The sequence below is a fragment of the Pan troglodytes genome, chromosome 7 (assembly GCF_028858775.2).
Source record: "Pan troglodytes isolate AG18354 chromosome 7, NHGRI_mPanTro3-v2.0_pri, whole genome shotgun sequence".
In the NCBI taxonomy this organism is placed as follows: Eukaryota; Metazoa; Chordata; class Mammalia; order Primates; family Hominidae; genus Pan; species Pan troglodytes.
Window position 1 is genome coordinate 33,845,402 of NC_072405.2, and position 19,945 is coordinate 33,865,346.

At 38.8% G+C, this 19,945-nt stretch overlaps 1 protein-coding gene across 6 annotated transcripts in view; it reads left to right on the forward strand.

Annotated features, from left to right (window-relative positions):
- The window catches only part of CDCA2 (cell division cycle associated 2), a 49,441-nt gene that overhangs the window by 26,116 nt on the left and 3,380 nt on the right, over positions 1-19,945 (forward strand). For 4 of the 6 annotated variants that reach the window (XM_009455055.5, XM_009455053.5, XM_054656599.2 and 1 more), the window contains exons 11-14: positions 1,182-1,260; positions 2,660-2,748; positions 3,971-4,108; positions 18,813-18,984. In XM_009455055.5, coding sequence (XP_009453330.3) covers positions 1,182-1,260; positions 2,660-2,748; positions 3,971-4,108; positions 18,813-18,984 — 478 coding nt within the window. Of the gene's footprint in view, positions 1-1,181; positions 1,261-2,659; positions 2,749-3,970; positions 4,109-18,812; positions 19,004-19,945 lie in introns of all 6 variants that reach the window. The other 2 variants (XM_016959250.4, XM_009455056.5) reach the window with 1 other exon arrangement.

The window sequence follows — 19,945 nt, forward strand, 5'->3', positions numbered from 1 at the left end:
AGGTATAGATGATTTTTTTTTTTTTTTTTTTTTTGAGATAGGGTCTTACTCTGTCACCCAAGCTGGAGTGCAGTGGTGCGGTCATGGCTCACTGCAGCCTCAACCTCCCAGGCTCAAGCTATCCTCCCATATCCTCCCATCTTAGCCTCCCGAGTAGCTGGGACATGGGCACACATCACCATGCCTGGCTAGTTTTTGATGATTTTACTGATGAATACTACCAAACACTTGAGCAAGTTAAAATACTAATTCTACACAAGTGTTTCCACAAATTGAAGGGGTAGGTTAATTGATGTCAGCATTGTGATTTCAGCATTAACCTGGTGCTAAAATCAGACAGGCATTATAAGAGAAGAAAACTACAGTTCAGTATCCTTGTAAACATAGCAATATATAAAAAGATAATACATCATAACCATGTGAGATTTAGCCTTGGGCTGCAAAGCCATTTAATGTTTGAAAAACAATCAGTGTAATCTGCCTTGTTAAAAGACTAAGACAGAAATACGATGATCTGAGTAGATGCAGAAAAAGCAGCACACCAACATGGCACATGTATACATAACAAACCTGCGTGTTGTGCACATGCACCCTAAAACTTAAAGTATAATAATAATAATAATAATAATAATAAAGAAAAAGCATTTAACAAAATATAGTATCCACTTCTCATTTAAAAAATAAAACCTCTGAGCAAAATGGTAATAAAAGAATTTCTTCAAATTGACTAATGTCTATGCAAAACCAACAGTTAATGTCTTACCAACAATTATGTGGAAAAGATTTGCTATCTGTATTTATATTGCCATCTTATTCTGGAGTTCCCTGAATAACATTATAACGTTAGATTGTGTTTATGAATGAATTTTTAAATTTTCTTTATAGGAGTTAGAAATTTAGCAGTAGATCATTATGTGTACTTTCGCTTATAAATTTTCTTAGTAGTTTGATGGATTGCAGTTAGTAAGCATTTCATTGCAAACATGATTGGTAAATGGTATACATATATTTTTCTATTCAATATCTTTGTTTTGCTTTGAATTTTAGAATCTTTTATTGATTACCCATCTTTATGCTTATTATAGTTTCTCCTACCAAAATAAATTCTTACTCTTCTTTTGGGCACATTATGTATTCACTGCATTTAAAGATATCTAACTTCTGTCTTTTCCTTTGTTTAGGAAAACATAGAACCACTTCAAGTATCATTTGCCGTTCTCAGTTCTCCTAATAAATCATCAATCTCTGAGACCCTTTCAGGTAGTAACTTGTTTATCTTAAAATCATAAATGCCATTTTTTATATGTGTATATGTTGATTATTTTTGTTTTCTTTTAAAAATTTCATATTTGTTACCACAACATATACTTGGTTTAAAAACACCTAATAGTATTGGGAAGCTGACATGAAGCTATTCATCCATCCCTTTTCCATTCCAAGCCTCATACTTCATAATCACCCAGAATTTACTTCCTCAGATGGAATCCCCATTTTGTTAGTTGCTAGAAGCAGTGGAGTTAGCCTCTCAACTCTTAAGTATCAATGACAAACTGCTATTCACAGTTTACAGAATTGACATCTGGATTGTAAGGATCATTCTTAAATATCCAGACTTTTTCCTCAACATTCATTGTGGCGTTTTTAGCACATGTGCTTTCCAAGGTCTCTGGATTTTTTATGATTATGACAAAGCAACAGATTGCTCCCAGCTTTTCTGACAAACCAGGACTTAGCTGGCAGGTGTCATGGGCCGGGCACCTTTATTCAGGTGTCTTCCCTGGCGGAAACCCCTTAATGGCTTCTTGTTGACACAAACCAAACCTAGTAGACTCCAAGCCATGTGTTACTAAGAGCTAAAATTTGAATCACAGTCTATCACATTCCAAAGTCCATACCCTTAAACACATTATACCACCTTTCATTTATATCATTAAAAGTCTGCCGGGTGGGGTGGCTCATGCCTGTAATCCCTTTACTTTGGGAGGCTGAGGCAGGCAGATCACTTGAGGTCAGGAGTTCAAGACCAGCCTGGTCACCTTGGTGAAACCTGGTCTCTACTGAAAACACACACACACACACAAATTAGCCAGGCATGGTAGCGGGTGCCTATAATCTCAGCTACTCAGGAGGCTGAGGCAGAAGAATCACTTGAACCGGGGAGACGGAGGTTGCAGTGAGCTGAGATTGCACCACTGCACTCCAGCCTGGGTGACAGAGTGAGACTCCATCTCAAGAAAAACAAGTGGTCAAAATAAAATTTTCCTATCCTACACTTTAAATAAAATTTAAAACAAAGTATTTTCATGGTTATCTTAATGTCTTTTATTGCGATTTCATTATACAAAATGTATCGTGGAATAAATGGGTGTTCATGAAAATACATGCATTTATTGTAATGTGATTTATTCTGCTATCTTAGCTTGGTAATATGTTAAGCAGTCACCTTGGAAAGTGGCGAAAGTTTCTGAGTATCCAGTAAACTTAAAGTTTTTTAAAACAAAAAAAAATTGGATTTCAAAATTTCTGCTGCTTGGCTCCTCTTTTTTTTGTTTAGATATGGTATTAAAGGTGGATATCCTAAACACAGTGTTTCCAAAGGAAGATGTATGTTATAGTTTTTGGTTTCCTACCCTGATTTAGCTTTTGTCTTGTTTATCAGGCACTGATACCTTTAGTTCTTCAAATAGCCATGAGAAAATATCCTCTCCTAAAGTTGGTAGAATAACAAGGACTTCTAACAGAAGAAATGTAAGTGTTTGTGTTTGGCACAACGTATTTGTTTTTAAATCGTGCAATATACTTTTCTGTTTTCATGGCCAAATGATAATGGGTGAAATCTTAGTTTAATCAGTGTCATTAAGAATTAATACTTTGGCCGGGCACTGTGGTTCACGCCTGTAATCCCAATGCTTTGGGAGGCCGAGGCAGGCGGATCATGAGGTCAGGAGATTGAGACCATTCTGGCTAACACGGTAAAATCCCATCTCTACTAGAAATACCAAAAAAATTAGCCAGACATGGTGGCGGACGCCTGTAGTCCCAGCTACTAGGGAGGCTGAGGCAGGAGAATGGCATGAACTCAGGAGGCGGAGCTTGCAGGGAGCCGAGATGGCGCCACTGCACTCCAGCCTGGGCGACAGAGTGAGACTCCGTCTCAAAAAAAAAAACTAATACTTTATCCTACCTAGCATGTAACCTATAAGGTGATAGTGTGTTTCTGATTTGATTTTAATTCTATTAGAAGAAAAATCTAGAAAGATGCTTTCAGAGCTGTGTTAACATGGAAGTTAACAAAATTTGTTTGGGATCTATATGATTTTATGAATTTCGTTGAGGTGAAAATGGAGAAGATCAGCATGTAATTAACAGAACCAGAAAATAATATAAGTATAATCTTTTTTAAATTGTGCTTCAGTCTGTTTTTTAACACTGGGTTTCAACTGGGAGTTATATATAAGCATAACTCCCATTGAATGCATGTCTTTTGCTATTTCGTTAAATTAGATAAAATTTGGATTTTTGTTTATAACATCATAAAGTATAAACATATACTGTTATGGGGTATTTAGCTTATAGGGTTGGATATTAAACCCAGGATTCAAACCTAGATAATCTAAAAATTCATGATTTTTTTCCCCATAACCCAGTAGTTAGGTGCTAAATTGTAGGTTCTTAATGAGTAGTTGATGAGTGAATAAATTAACTAATTCTTAAGCTGTTTTTTCTTTCTTCCCTAATATAATTGGGTAATATATGTATACTTCTGGGTCTGCATTTGATAGTTCAGAAATTGGTAATTACCATTTCCACCAATTTTCATCAAAGTGCTTTTAATAAGGTTTGTGAATTAAGAATAAATGGGATCTAAAGTGGTAGAAGCGTCCTGGGAAGCACAACAAGAGTGAGAGCAGCACATTAACATGTAATTGCTTGTGCTTTACGGTATCCTCACTTTACACTTTCTTTATAGCAATTGGTCAGTGTTGTAGAAGAGAGTGTTTGCAACTTATTGAATACAGAAGTTCAGCCTTGTAAAGAAAAGAAAATTAATAGGAGGAAGTCTCAAGAAACAAAGTGTACAAAGAGAGCACTTCCTAAGAAGAGTCAGGTAAGCATGTGTTTAAAGATATAATAAAGAGTAGAAGTGGTGTGTTTCCTTATTGTATAATTAGGAAAATATAGAAACACATTTTTTTCCAGTTGACTTTGGACCAAGATTATTAATGCAATCTTACCGTGGAGTAGAATGGGGTGGGGGGGTTATGTACTTAACTTTGAATTGCCTAAGGAACACTTTTGCGTCTTCTTCATCTTCTTGTGTTGTGTACTTCCTGCACAGTAAATTAATAGGCACTCAAACCTGAAATTCTAATTCTCATCTTTGAATCTACCCCAACATATTACCCTATTGGGAATCCTGATTTTTTTAGGCAGGGATGAGTGTGCCGCTTGCCGCTTCTTAGATTCTCTTCTTCCAGTTGCTGAATCAAATTTTTCCCTAAATTTAAGGAAAAGTTTAGAAACTAGCTCTCAGTCTTTCTTAACACTTCTGGTCGTCTCAGATACCCTTACAGTCCATGTGGTTAGCCAATTTAACACCTTAACCCAGTTCCTTTTCCTTCTCCAGCTCAGTGATCTGGACTCCACACTCCGAAGCCACCTACTCACTCTTGCTGCCATTCTTACAGCTTGTTACTGCCCGTGTAGCAGTGCTCATTCTCTGACCCCCAACTTCCTGTCCATCCAGCCTATTCACTCTCTTACTCTGCAGTTCCTTCTGTACTGCTAAGCTTTCAGATACACCTGAAGTTCATGTTTCCCTCTTCATCCTGAACTGAGTGAACTGTTTCCAACTCTTGTCAGGAATCTCAATTCCGGATCCTTTTCCTTCCACCTCATCCATCCAGCAGAATTTCCAGTCTGACTGAGTTATCCTCTCTTCCATCTGACATAGCCCCTAGAGACACTCACACAGGAGTTGGGGATAGTACTACTACACATTCACTGACATCTGGCCTTCTTCTTCACCACTTTGCCGCTTCACTTCATTTTTAATACTAAAGCCAGTGCATACTTTTCAGTTCTGTTCTTAATGGACATCTTAGCATTTGACATGATGGAACACTCCTGTACAGTCTCTAAGGTTTGTTTTCTGTCCCCCATTGTTAAATGTTTGTGTTTTCCAGAATTCTCTTCTTTGCCCTTGTAAATTGTTTATCTTCTGGGTAATTTCATACACAGCATGGTTAATGACCATATATGAAGACCAGAACTTCCTGATCTGTAAATCTGTGTTCAACTACGTACTAGACATCTGTCTTTAACCATGCTATGTCAAAATCAGCACTTCTAAAACTAAACTTATCAACCTATACACCCACCCAAAACATTCCATAAACTTCCTTCCCCCTCCATGAAATAAAAATGACTGCTTTTCTTGGTTGAATAGCACAGATATCCTTAAGTCATTAAATCCAGAAGGAACTAGGTGTTTTCCTGCTTTAGTTCCTTTTTAGGTCACACACTCTTGATAAAATGATGAAAGATTATCTTGCTGAAAAAAATACCATTAATTCAAAAATATACATACAACTTATTACATTAGAAATTGATTTCCTTCGTGTGTGTGTGTATATATATTTTAAAGCACTCTTACAAAGAATATACACCTATTCATATAAAATTATGGCCAGAAAGTACAAAAAGGATTGAGCATTAAGTCACTGCAATCCCTCCCCGGACCTTGCTGAATTAATACCATTTAGGTACTAAAAGGAATACACTTAGAATAGCAATGAGAGGAGGAAAGGGATGAGGAGGGGTATTGAGAAGCCGACGACAGCCTTCAATGAATTTCTAGAAGACCAAGCAGATGGGAGCATGTTGACAGATAAAAAAAGGTGGAAAGATTTACAGTTCAGAATGTGCTAGGAGGGAGCTAGAGAGGAGCTGGGAGCCGGCCTGTTCATGGGAATCCCAGGAGACCCTGGCCCAGAATTGGCAGGTACGATGGATGGTGAGAGTGAGAGGTGGTACTGAAAAACAGAGAAATGAATTGAAGTCCTATACGTGGGACAGTTTGCACCAGTTGGCACACCAGCCTCCTCCCATCCTGATGCTCAGAACAGATGTTGTCATCTAGATTAAAGCCCTCATTCTGGCATTTGGAAAGTCCCACAGTCTTGACAGCCAGCTCCTGCCCTAATGCAAATCCTGACAGTTGACACTCCAGCATTCTGCCCCACCCTGCCCCATGCAGAGTTCCTAGGTAGGATTTCCACGCAGGAAAGAGACTGAGCTGGAAAGCAGAGGAAACCTATATACCAACTTACCCAATCTTAAATAAGAAACAAGGCAATTGAATAGAACAAATAGCATGAAAGTGAAAAGACCAATGTTAATAAGGTTAAAAACTGACTTCAGAGAAATAGGTTATTCAAGGAATAGAAGGAAATTTTACATACATAAATACTCCACCCCAATTTAAGAAAATACCATCTGCATAAAAGTAAGGAGATACTATGAAAAGGAATTGCAAAAACATAAAATTTAGTAGTTGGACAAAAGAATTAAAGTTAAGGAAAGTCTCCCAGAAGATAGAGCAAAAGAAAGACTGGAAACGAGAATCTAGGAGACACCATAGGACTCTTAGGAAAAAGAAGGAGAAAATAGAATGGGAGAAGTCATCCAAATAAGAGGATTTCCCAAAAATAGAATGGAGGAAATTATTCAAATAAAAGAAGAGAATTTCCTAGAACTGAAGAAAGGAGTCTTCAAGTTAAAAGCACCCACTGAATACCTGGTACAGTGAAGAAGGGCCAGGGGGTAGGCCTGTAACTGTGAAACTGAACAATAAGGATAATGAGGAAAGTGGGCTTTTCCTACACAGAAATAAGAACCAGAGTGGCATCAAGACTAGCAATAGCCTGAAAGCTACAAAATCATACAAGAGTTCATTTAAAGCTTAGAAGAAAATTTCAACCGAGCATTCTACACCCAGCCAGTCTCAATTAAGTGTGAAGGAAAATATAAAAGACATTTGAGTGTTTCTTTTTTTCTTTTCTTTTTATTTTGAGAGAAGGTCTCACTCTCACCCAGGCTGGAGTGTAGTGCTGTGGTCACTGCTTACTGCATGCTTGACCTCCCTGGCTCAAGTGATCCTCCCACCTCAGGCTCTTGAGTAGCTGGGACTACAGGTGCACGCCACCACGCTTGGCTAGTGTTTTTTGTTTGTTTTTTGTTTTTCTTTTGAGATGAACTCTTGCTCTGTTGCCCAGGCTGGAGTGCAGTGGCATGATCTTGGCTCACCACAACCTCCACCTCCGGGGTTCAAGCAGTTCTCCTGCCTCAGCCTCCCAGTTAGCTGGGACTACAGGAACGCACCACCATGCTCGGCTAATTTTTGTATTTTTAGTAAAGACGGGGTTTCACTATGTTAGCCAGGCTGGTCTCAAACTCCTGACCTCATGATCTGCCTTCCTCGGCCTCCCAAAGTGCTGGGATTACAGGCGTGAGCCACCACGCCTGGCTGGCTAATTTTTTTTTACTTTCTTGAAGCAGCGGGGGGTTGGGGGGTCTCACCTTGTTGCCCAGGCTGGTCTCAGACTCTTCCTGGGCTCAATCACTTCTCTCACCCCAGCTTCCCAAAGTGCTGGGATTACAGGCTTAAGCCAACATGCCCAGCCAGAAAGTTATTTTTCTTTGGATGCTACTGGAGGAGGAACTCTAGCAAAATGAGGAACTAAGCTTAAGAATTCAGGACACAATGGATCTAACAATACAAGAGCGCAATCAAAGGGAAATCGCTGGTTGTAGCTGTTCAGCCAGCCTAGAAGAGCAACCAGTCCAAATTTGAGCAGGGAGAAGGAGCTGGAGCTAAAAAACGGAAAAGACCTGTGATTGGAAGAATGAATGGTATGAAAGGTATGTCACATAAGAAAAAAACGGTAATTATATACCATTTCAAATAAAAGTCTATATAAAAGTTTTAGAGTAAATATGAAGGAAACATTACTGTGATTTCAAGCAATAATGCAGTATAAGGAAAAGTAGATTTTATAGTGCTAGGAATCATCTCCCTCAAGGGGCCCAGAGGAGAAGAAAAGAGTATGAAAGCTGTACTTGGCAGAGCCGTGAAAAATGTTTGCAGTCATAATAATACAGATGCTATTTGTTTTCAACTAAGGACGAAGCTTTTAACAACTTGGTTGTTGTGCAGGACAATGTGAGTATTAACAATCTAATGATAGGAAAATGTAGTTAATAGCAGAAGGTGAAAAGTGAGTTAAGGTAGAAACAAGGGGGCTAATGGTGTGCTGGCAAGAGTGCAGACTCTGGACCAGACCCCTGGGTTTAAATCCTGGGTTCATTCCTGCCTCCAGTGCAATGCTGGGTAAAATTCTGGACTCTGTTTTGTTTGTGTGTTTGTTTGTTTGTAAAACAGTGGTGGAAGCGGATGTTAGAAGCTTGTGAATCTTAATGAATTCATGCATGCTCAACTCTTAGAACAGTGCCTGGCCATAGTAAGCTTTGTGGTCATTATCATCATTATCATGAGACATTCAAGATATATATTTTAAAATTTAATGAAAAGAAATAGAAATATAAAAGTTCAATGTTTACCAACTGAAGAGCCAAAATTAACATAGAAAAGAGGCAGGTTTGGTTTTAAATGAGCAGTTTTTTCATCTTTCCTAGCAAGATGTTGACAGATAACTAAAATTAGATTAAATGCCACTTCTCAACCAGAAGTAGCATTAGAATCCTCAAGAGTAAATTCCTTTATAAACCAGAAATGGAGAAAGTTCCCAAAGTGTGACTCAAAAACCAGAAACAGTGAGGGCAAAGGATTGGTGAATTTGATATCTTTTGAATCATACAGCATGGAGCATGCGTAAGGAAAAAAATCCCCATAAGGAAATTTAAAAGACAAAGGACAAGCTTGGGAAAAGTACTTGCAACTCATATCAGACACCAAGGATTAATGTCACTAATATTTGAAGAGCTTCTAAATTACTTAGAAAGGAACAATCTTCAAAAGATAACAAAACATTTACAAAACTGAAATGAAAATGACCTTCAGCACAGGAAGGAAATGTTCAGACTTCCTCATCATAAGAGAATTGCAGCTGTAACGTGCATTGAGATGCCGTTTCTCACCTTTTAGATTACCAAAAATCTGAAAGTTGACAGCATACTCACATGGTAAGGCTATGGGGCAAACATGCACACTCATACATTTTCTGCTAAAGCAGACCTCTGTGGAGGAGTATTTGGCAGTATCTGGCCAAATTAAATACTCATTTGTCCTTTGACCCAACAGGCCTATTTCTAGGAATCCATCTCAAAGATCCACTGATCAAAATACAAAAATATATGTTTATTTATTGCAGCATTCTTTGTAAAGCAAAAGACTAAAAGCAAACCATATGCTCATCAATATGAGACTTGTTGAAAAAACTATGGTGTTTCCACAAAGCGAATATTAGGCAGCTGTAGAAAGTTGTGAAGAGAACTTCCATACACTTCTATACAGTGGTGCCAAGGGGACACAGATGGCCCTCTATATACTGTGGTCCAGCATCTGTGGTTGGTTGAATCAAAAACACTCAGGGCTGGGCGAGGTGGCTCACACCTGTAATCTCAGCACTTTGGGAGGCTGATATTGGAGGATTGCTTGAGGCCAGTAGTGCGAGACCAGCCTGGTAAACATAGCACAACCCCATCTGTATTTTCTTAATATATTACTTAAAAAAAAAAAATTCAGAAAAACCCAATAACAATACAATAATTAAAAAAATATAAATTTTAAAATACAGCATATTAACTGTAGCATTTATATTGTATTTGGTGTTAAGTCATCTAGAGATGCTTTAAAGCATAGTTATTATGCTGTATTTTTACAGTATAATGCTGTAAAAGGAAGTTTACATATGCTCTATGCAAATACTGTGCCATTTTATGTCGGGGACTTGAGTATCTGCAGATTTTTGGTATCCACAGGAGGTCCTGGAACCAATTCCCCTACAGATACTGAGGGATGACTGTGTTTACTGTTAAAATGAAAAAAGCATGTTATAAAACAATATATGTGGTCAACTACTGGTTATGGACTGAATTGTGTCCCCTCCCAAATTTATATATTGAAGTCCTAACTCCCAGGATCTCAGAATGTGACTGTATTTGGAGATGTGGTCTTTAAAATAGTTATTAATTTAAAATGAGATCCATAGGGTGGGTCCTAATCCACTCTGACTGGTGTTCTTATAAGAGGAGGAAATTCGGACCCACATAAGGACACCAGGGACGAGTGTGCATTGAGAAATAACCATGTGAGGACACAGCAAGAAGGTGGCCATCTGAAGGCCAAGGAGAGAGGCCCCAAGAGACACCAGCCCTGCCAACACCCTGATCTTGCACTGCTAGCCTCCAGAACTGGGAGAAAATTAGTTTCTGTTGTTTGAACTACCTAGTTTGTGACATTTTATTACAGTAGCCTTACAAACTAATACATTACCCTTTGTCTAAGAAAGTAGAGTACACATATAGTTTTGATTTTTAAGTTGAAGAATAAACCAAAGAGAAATAAAAAACTGGCTATAGGGAGAAGGGAGGAGACAGGAGAGAATGTGAATGCAAGCTAGACTTCGTTAAGTGTGTACTGTTTTTCAGTTTTGATTGTGGGACCATTTAAATGTTTTACCTGACTATGAAACAAAACTCAAACTAGTAGAAAGAGAACAATCTCTAAAAAGCGAAAGCAAAATTTGACAAATTCTTACTACGTCAAGTTGGTGGCTTAACTTCATTAAGAATTTTTTCAAACCTAGAAATTTGAATATAAGGGGGATAAATCTTTTTTTTTTTTTTTTTTTTTTTGGAGATGGAGTCTCGCTCTGTCACCCAGGCTAGAGTGCAGTGGCGTGAGCTCGGCTCACTGCAAGCTCCGCCTCCCGGGTTCATGCCATTCTCCTGCCTTGGCCTCCCGAGTAGCTAGGAATACAGGCACCTGCCACCACGCCTGGCTAATTTTTTATTTTTTATTTTTTAGTAGAGACTGGGTTTCACCATGTTAGCCAGGATGGTCTCGATCTGCTGACCTCGTGATCCGCCCACCTCGGCCTCCCAAAGTGGTGGGATTACAGGCGTGAGCCACTGCGCCTGGCCCTATAAGGGGGATAAATCTTAAGGACAAAAATAACTGCAAAGAAATTATGAACAGTATGAAACACTCAATAGAAGCACTGAATTAAGAATAAAGCAAATAAGCAATTTTTCCCATCATTAAGAATCAAGATGTTCACTAAGAGACAAAAGATAAATTTTTAAATCCAACAAATTTAAAACTTTGGAAGACTAAATTTGAATTGGAAATAAGAGTAGAAACTCATTTTATTTTCCATTTAAAAGAATTGTCCAGCTCTATCCATTGATAAAGCTTAAAATTCATGAGCATCCCTGGTGCATAGATTATCATTAGACATACCAGTTAAAAGGGATTAGGGTCCCTTGGTGAAATGGCTGCTTTCAGATTTACAACAACAAATTTAATAAGTGAGCCTGGTTGGGTCTGTACCAGAGTACAAGGAAGGATGCTAAAAAAAACTACTGGTGTCATGTTAACAGACACAAATCCATCTTCAAGGGACTTACACTGACCAAATATGACCATCAGCATTGCAAAGCATTGAAGTACAATCATGAAATAACACATAAGTTTATTACTTTTTTTTAATTAATGGACACTTTAGAAGCTTGCTAGGATACCCACTCATTTTTCTGATAACAGGAAAATAAAATTTGAGCTCTATTTCAGGTAAACAAATAGTTGATGAGGGAAAAGTTGTTTATAGAACAATTTCAGGTAATAAAAGAAATGCTCAACAAAGCTGCTTAAAACGTTTGATAAAAGGCTGATGTGACATAGTAACAATCAACAGAGGAAAGAAACACCGTATAGAATGGGAGAAGATACTATAACTACAAACCATACATCTGATAAGGGGTTAATAGCCAAAATGTATAAGAAACTCAAACAGCTCATTAGCAAGAACACACCAATTTAAAAATGGGCAAAGGTCCAGAATAGACAGTTCTCAAAAGACATGCAAATGGCTAACATCACTAATCATCAGGGAAATGCAAATTAAAACCACAATGAGATATCACTGGCTATTATCAAGCAGATGAAAGATTACAAGTGTTGGAGAGGATATGGAGAAAAGGGAATCCTTTGTACACTGGCAATAGGAATGTAAATTGCTACAGCCTGTTTTGATTGGCAAAGTCAACTAAAAATATAGAACTGAATCTCTAAACAAAATGTTTTATTTGGGAAAACGTAATTGCAGTTTGGGGCAAACACACAGACCGAGGTGGTCTTTGATATGTCCTAAGAACGTAGAAAGTTGGGGTTTTTAGTAGAAAAAGAAATGTTACATATTATTTAGAAAGAAAACTCACTGGCCCTAAGCAAAATTTTGGGGAGCTGGTAAACTCTGGTGAGTGATGGTGGTAGTTAAATTTAGTCTTATAGTCCCAAGTGCTTTTTTCCCCCTGGTGTCTGGACTCTAGTTGTTTATGACACAGTGACTCCAAATAATCCATTTTCACAAGCCATTGTGGGAAACATTACGGGGGTTCCTCAAAAAATTAAAAATAGAACTACCATATGATCCAGCAAATCCCACTTCTGGGTATGTATCCAAAGGAAATCAGTATATCAAAGAGCGATAACCAAGTTACAGACTCAAGCTGAGTATCCATCAACAGGTGAATGGATAAAGAAAAAAGATGTATGTACACACACAACAAAATGCTATTCAGCCTTAAAGAAATCCTGTCATTTTGACAGCATAGAAGGACCTTAAGGGCATTATGTTAAGTAAAATAGTCCAGGCACAGAGAGACAAGAAAATCTTACTTACATGTGGAATCTTTAAAAAAAAAAAAAAAAAAAAACACAGAAGCTGAGAATAGAATGGTGGTTGTCAGGGGGGCTAGTGGCTTGAGTGGTAGGGGATGAGGAAATGTTGGTTCAAGGGTACAAAGTTTCAGTTAGGATGAGTAAGTTCTGGAGATCTGTTGTACAGCATGGTGACTAGGAAATAATAATGTATATGGGAAAATTGCTAAGAGATGACATTGTAAGTGTTCTTGCCATAAAATAATTATATGAAGTGGTGGATATGTTAGTTTAATCATTTCCCAATGTGTCCATATGTCAAAACCTCTCATCCACCATGCTATTTGCAATTTTTAATTTGTTGGTTATACAATTGTATTCAAATTTGTCCATCAAAACTGAATCTGATCAAGCTTCTAGATCTAATTACCAATTTATAGGACATGGAGGAACATAGACTCACCTACTGTAGTGAGCCAAATCTAGGACTTGGCTAATTCTATAGGAAAGATGCCTCAATTTACTCACCAAATAAATGTCAAGGGAAGTAAAAAAGGAGCCATAGAATAAAAGAGACTAAAAGACATGAATCAAATGGTATGTGTGGAGATCTTATTGGGGTCCTGATTAGAACAGTTGTTTTAGAAAAAGAAATTATGGGCCAAGGGAGAAATTTGAACTTTGAGGAGATACTAGGGAAAATTGCCATCATGGTTTTTGTGTTTTGTTGAATTACATTTTGTTTTGTTTTGTTTTGTTGGAATGGAGTCTCGCTCTGTCGCCCAGGCTGGAGTTCAGTGGCACGATCTCGGCTCACTGCAACCTCCTCCTCCCCGGTTCAAGTGATTCTCCTGCCTCAGCCTCCCCAGTAGCTGGGACTACAGGTGTGCACCACCATGCTCAGCTAATTTTTGTATTTTTAGTAGAGACGGGGTTTCACTATGTTGGCCTGGCTGGTCTCAAACCCCTGTCATCAGGTAATCTGCACCCCCCCCCACCCCAGGCCTCCCAAAGTGCTGGGATTACAGATATGAGCCTCTATCCCTGGTGTACATTTTAAGTTTTGTGATCATTTTGGATACACACACTCTTCTAAGAAGTAATGCAGAAAGATCCCAAGTACCCTTTACCTAGTTTCCCCCAATTGTGACATCTTGTGAAACCATAGTTCAGTGTCGCAGCCAAGATATTGATACAGCCGAGATCCAGACAGCTCTCCCATGGCCCTTTGTAGCTACATCCACTTCCTACCCATAACCCCACCTCATCCCCTGGCAACCACTAATCTTTCTTCATTCCTACAGTTTTGTCATTTCGAAAAGGTTACCCAAATGGAGTCACGTACTGTGTAACTCGGGGACTGGCTTTTTCACTCAGCATAATTCTCTGGAGATTTGTCCAGATTGTTATGTGTATCAGTAGTTCTTTTTATTGTTGAACCATATTTGTAATTGTCTCTAATAGAAAAAGAACATTTAACTCTTCAAGACACTGCAGGATTTTCAAATGAAATGATGTGTAACGTCTGGGATTTGCTTTAAAATAATCTGGGGTTAGGGGAGTATAGATGAATCATGATTTCTATGTGCCAGTAATTGTTGAAGTAGCTGATGGGTACATGGGGTTCTGTACTTTTTGGGTGTTTGAAATTTTCCATTATCAAAAGTTAAAAATATAGCAGTGTGAGCCCTTTATCAGAGAGAGGGAGCTAACTGCAAGAGCTAAAAGTGGAGCCAGCAGATAAGTAAGCACCAGGGGCAGGCAAGTGTGTGCTTGATCACCGTAACCTTTCCTATATGGTGTGATTTGTTGCCATGTCCATGAAATTTTTTTTTGGTTTTTTTTTTTTTTTTTTTGAGACAGAGTCTCTCTCTGTCACCCAGGTGGAGTGCAGTGGCTCGATCTCAGCTCACTGCAGCCTCCGCCTCCCAGGCTCAAGTGATTCTCCTGCCTCAGGCTTCCCTAGTAGCTGGGAGTACAGGGCCCACCACCACACCCAGCTAATTTTTGTATTTTTGGTAGAGATGGGATTTCGTCATGTTGCCCAGGCTTGTCTCGAATTCCTCAGCTCAAGCAACCCACCCACCTCGGCCTCCCAAAGTGTTGGGATTAAGGGCATGAGCCACCGTGCTGGCCTGAATTAGTTTTAAAAAATTTTAAAGCTATTCTCTGAAAATAATTTAAAGAAGGCTTAATTGTGCAAATAAGACAAAAGATAAACATTTACTTCTGCTTCCTGACCTCCTTCACTGTGTGAGAAGAGGAATCAGTGATTTTGGAGTAAACGGAATTGCTTTAGGGACAATCCCTTCAGTTGTTCTTTGGCTATTCTAAGCCATAATCCACCCTAACCGTTTATTGATTAAATGGCTTCCCCCGAAGGTTCCAAGCATATACAACTTCTTCTGTTATTACACTATCAGCAAGGCTTTTGTACTGTGGCGAATTCAGATTTTGATAAGTTTGTGGCCTTTGCTGATGAAATCTTCTCATGACTAAGATCAGCTCTGCCAGATGTATTTTCAGGACAGACAGACCTGAGGTGCTTTAATTGTTCTTTTTTGGGAGAGGTGGGGTTGTAATATACTTCTCTTGGCCCATGACCATGAAAAAACAGAAATTTAGTCTTTCAATCATGTTGAGCAAATTTTATGTAAGCTTAACTATACTTCTTTGACCATTCATTCATTCATTCATTCATTCATTCATATTTGTGGAGTAGCCACTGTGTGCTTGGCACTGTTGTAGATCCAGGGACATGATTTCCAAAATCATGTGAAGAGGGGATCTTTTTTTTTTTTTTTAACCCATATATCAGAAGCTATTCTGGCGATTATAATCTGGTGGCATTGCCCACAGTGTATTAACTGACCACACTGGGTCTAAGCCGTACAATAATACTAACATAATTTAATATTAAAAATTAAAAGTATATGAAGTAATGGATATGTTCATTAGCTTGATTTAATCATTCCACAGTGCATACATATATCAAAACATGGTGTTGTATGCCATACGTATATTCAATTTTTGTCAATTAAAATTTTTTTTTTATGTTTTAAAAAGGGTCACTCTGTTGCCCAGGCTGGAGTGCAATGGTGCGATCATAACTCACCGCCGCCTCAACCTCCTGTGTTCAAGCAGTCCTCCCGCCTCAGCCTCCTGAGGAGCTAGGACTACATGTGTGTGCCACCATGCCTGGCTAAAAACAATACAGTTGTCATATTTTTCCTCATATTAACTCTCAAGTAATGGAAAAGAATTTGAAAGAACAAGATAGCTTTTACCATGGGTCAGGCCCTACATTAACCAGCTCTATCACATGTCAACTCATTTAATACTCCCCACAGCTTTATGTGGAGTGTGCTGTTGTGATTTCTGTTTTGCAGAGGAGAATGAGGTACAGAAAGTTGACTTGCCCAGGGTTATAAAACAGTTAAGTAGCAGAGTCAAGACTTTAACCCAAAGTATCTGCCACCAGAGGCCAATTTTTTTATTTTTTTAATTTTTTGCAACTTATCTGTGTGCCTCAAGTTAAGATTTTTCTTTTCTCTTGGCTTTCAGGTTCATTGACCAAGCCAGCATTTCCCCACCTGTTCCACGGAATGTCAACAGATGTTCCATGAAAAAAATATTTACTGGAAAAATATTTAACCCAGCATTTTCCTAATGTGTATAGAGATTATTTATACTGTGGACTTCTCATAGAATTTCATGTTAAATGTACACTGTAAATCACCAGGAGGAACATTCATCTTGTACAGTTCTAAAATTATTTTTCCGTGGAATGTTTTGTTTTCACAGGATATCTATAGATTTCTCAAGGAGCACATAGTTTTGTGCCATTTCTGTACTCTTGAATCTCACCATTAGTTTCACCTATATATTCTGTGCTGTCACCCAAATGACCTTTCTTAAATTTAAGATCAAACGTTGACACTCTCGAAGTCACCATGCAGTGAGCCTTCATTGCTTTCATTCAAGTCACTGGCAAGGGCTCTGCTCCTGCCACTCCTGCATGGATCCACGGGCCGGGCCGTGTCTTGCTGCATGCAGCCCTGCACCTGTGCTGTGCTGTCTCACTTTGAGTTCATGTACATGGCATTCCCTTCTCTTTGAAGAGCCTTTCTGCATCGCCCCCATAATAGGCCAAAACAGCCCTTGCTTGTTTGCGATTTGACTTAGACATTACATTTTCCGTGGAGCCAATCTTGAACACCTCCTGCAGGCCGGGTACCCACCTTCACAGTTCACACAGCCAGTCATGGTGCGTGTGTATGGTCGCTCCTTTACTTTACACCAGCAGCTCCTTGAAGAACACATCCTCTTTGCTTCCAGATCCCACACCTGGCAACTTATTACCTGGCACACAGCAGTCTCAATAAATGTGTGAATGAATTCCACTTTCCAGATGTTTGTTTTTGTTTTTGTTTTGTTTTGTTTTGTTTTGTTTTTTTGAGACGGAGTCTCACTGTCACCAGGCTGGAGTGCAGTGGCGCGATCTCGGCTCACTGCAACCTCTGCCTCCCTGGTTCATGCAATTCTCCTGCCTCAGTCTCCTGAGTAGCTGGGACTACAGGTGCGCACCACCACGCCCAGTTAATTTTTGTATTTTTAGTAGAGACGGCTTTCACCATGTTGGCCAGGATGGTCTCGATCTCCTGACCTTGTGATCTGCCCACCTCGGCCTCCCAAAGTGTTGGGATTACAGGCGTAAGCCACCACGCCTGGCCTGTGTTAATTGTTAATATGTTTTATGTTGGCCCTAAATTCTGGTTCTCTTCAACATTGTCACATTGAATATATTTCATTCCTTTCGCCCATAACAGTCTGTCTTTCTAGTATTTCAGTACAGCATTTCCCCAAGGTCTTTTCCATATGAAACTTTTTTAAAAACATAAAACATTATTTCTTGGTTGCTGATACGTTACTCAGAATTGAATGTAATACCCCATTCCGGATATTATTAAGCGACTTTTAATTTTTATGGAAACCTACATTTTCAGTCAATTAATGTCAGACCTTTGTCTTCCATCTTCTGCTTGTGCTTGTTAAAATCCATTTTGTTTGACTGAATCTTAAGTCATCTGTTGTTTGAATCTGCAGGTTCAGCTAGCTTTGTGTTTTCTTCATATTTTACATACACACCTCCTGTTTCTTCATCCGGACCTGGGAGCATAAAGCAGTCTCCCATAGCTTGCAGTATGTAATTCACACTAGGTTAATCCTGAGTCATCATAACTGTGCGTCTTACAGATATCTCATGACATTATATCTGTGCAGTTCTAAAGCATCTTACATATTTTTTTCATTTATCCAGCCCTAGTTTTGGCAAGTGCCTTGTGGAAATGTAGAAAGCTACCATACAATTTATAAACTGAATCCTGCTTTGTAGTTTATTTGACTTTGTGGAAGTTACCTGACTTCCTACCCTCGATTTAGATGCTTACAACTTTAAATGAAATATAAAAGTTATCTATGCAATAAAGCACTGTATGAACAATAATTAGAGATATTATAGAAGTTGAAGGGTCAGACTGGGCATTGTGGCTCACACTTGTAATCCCAGCACTTTGGGAGGCCAAGGCAGGAGGATCTCTTGAGCTCAGGAATTTGTGACAAGCCTGGGCAACGTGGTGAGATCCCATCTCTACCAAAAATACAAAATAAAAAGCCAGTCGTGGTGGTGTGCACCTGTGGTCCCAGCTACTTGGGAGGCTGAGATGGGAGGCTTGCTTGAGCCCAGGGGCAGAAGTTGCAGTGAGCCGAGATCGTGCCACTGCACTCCAGCCTGGATGACAGAGTGAGACCCTGTCTCAAAAATAAATAAAAATAACTAGTTAAAAGGTCAAAATTTTACATGGTGCTACATCTTTCTCAATTGCAGTGTTTTAATGCATTTTCTCAGGTTTTAAAAAGTTGCAGAAAGAAGAAAGGAAAGGGAAAGAAAAGTGTTCAGAAATCTTTATATGGGGAAAGAGACATTGCATCTAAGAAGCCCCTCCTCAGTCCTATTCCCGAGCTGCCTGAAGTCTCTGAGATGACACCTTCCGTTCCGAGCATCCGAAGACTGGGTTCAGGTATCCTGACATTTTCCTGGTAGTTATATTTTATCTTTTCTCTTCACCCTCTTTGTTGCTATTTTACTTTTTTCACTTTTTTCCCATTCACTATGTAAAGAGTACGTAAATTTTAAAAAGCAATGTTTCCTCACATTACCATGAGGATTTCAAATGGAGGAAACAGTCACGTGTAACTTGTAGGTGACTTAGATCCTTTTCAGAATCTGATGGAAACTGGATCCTTTCCCCAGGAAAACCGAGACACAAGATTTTGCATATAATATCAGTAATAATTTCTGTGCATCCTGTTTCCTTTTGTTTTTTAAAGCATTTTGTGAAAATAAATTCCATTTGGTGGTGTAGTCCATCGTTGAAAGTGAACGAGAGCTGGGGCACCTGCCTGTGATCCCAACCATTTGGGAGCCTAAGGCGGAAGGATTGCTTGAGTTCAGGAGTTTGAGGCCAGCCTGGGCAACATAGCAAGACCCCATCTCTTAAAAAAAAAGAACAAAAAAAGTCAATGAGGTGATGATTCAGTAATATGCATACCTTATATGAGTTAAGGACAATGATGTTTTGTTAGAGTTGGCACTACTGAGTGTTTTCTAAAAATAATACATATAAATTGAGCTTGATTACCTTGAAAGTTATTTTATTATCAAGTCAGTTGATATATGGGGTAGATAAAAAAATGGATTGGAATTGTTTCTGGTTTCTAATGCCCAAATTTTAAATGGACTGAATCTTGCTGAAAATAATAAGGATTTTTTTTTTTTTTTTTTTTTAAATTTTTAGTAGAGATGGGTGTCCCTGAGTTGCCCAGGCTGGTCTCAAACTCTTGGGCTCAAACAATCTTCCTGCCTCAGCCTCCCAAACTACTGATATTACAGGCAAGAGCCACGCTGTCTTGCCTGAAAATGATAATGTGTGTCCATTTGGTGTGTTGATTTGTATAGAATCATTTTTCAAATGGCTACCT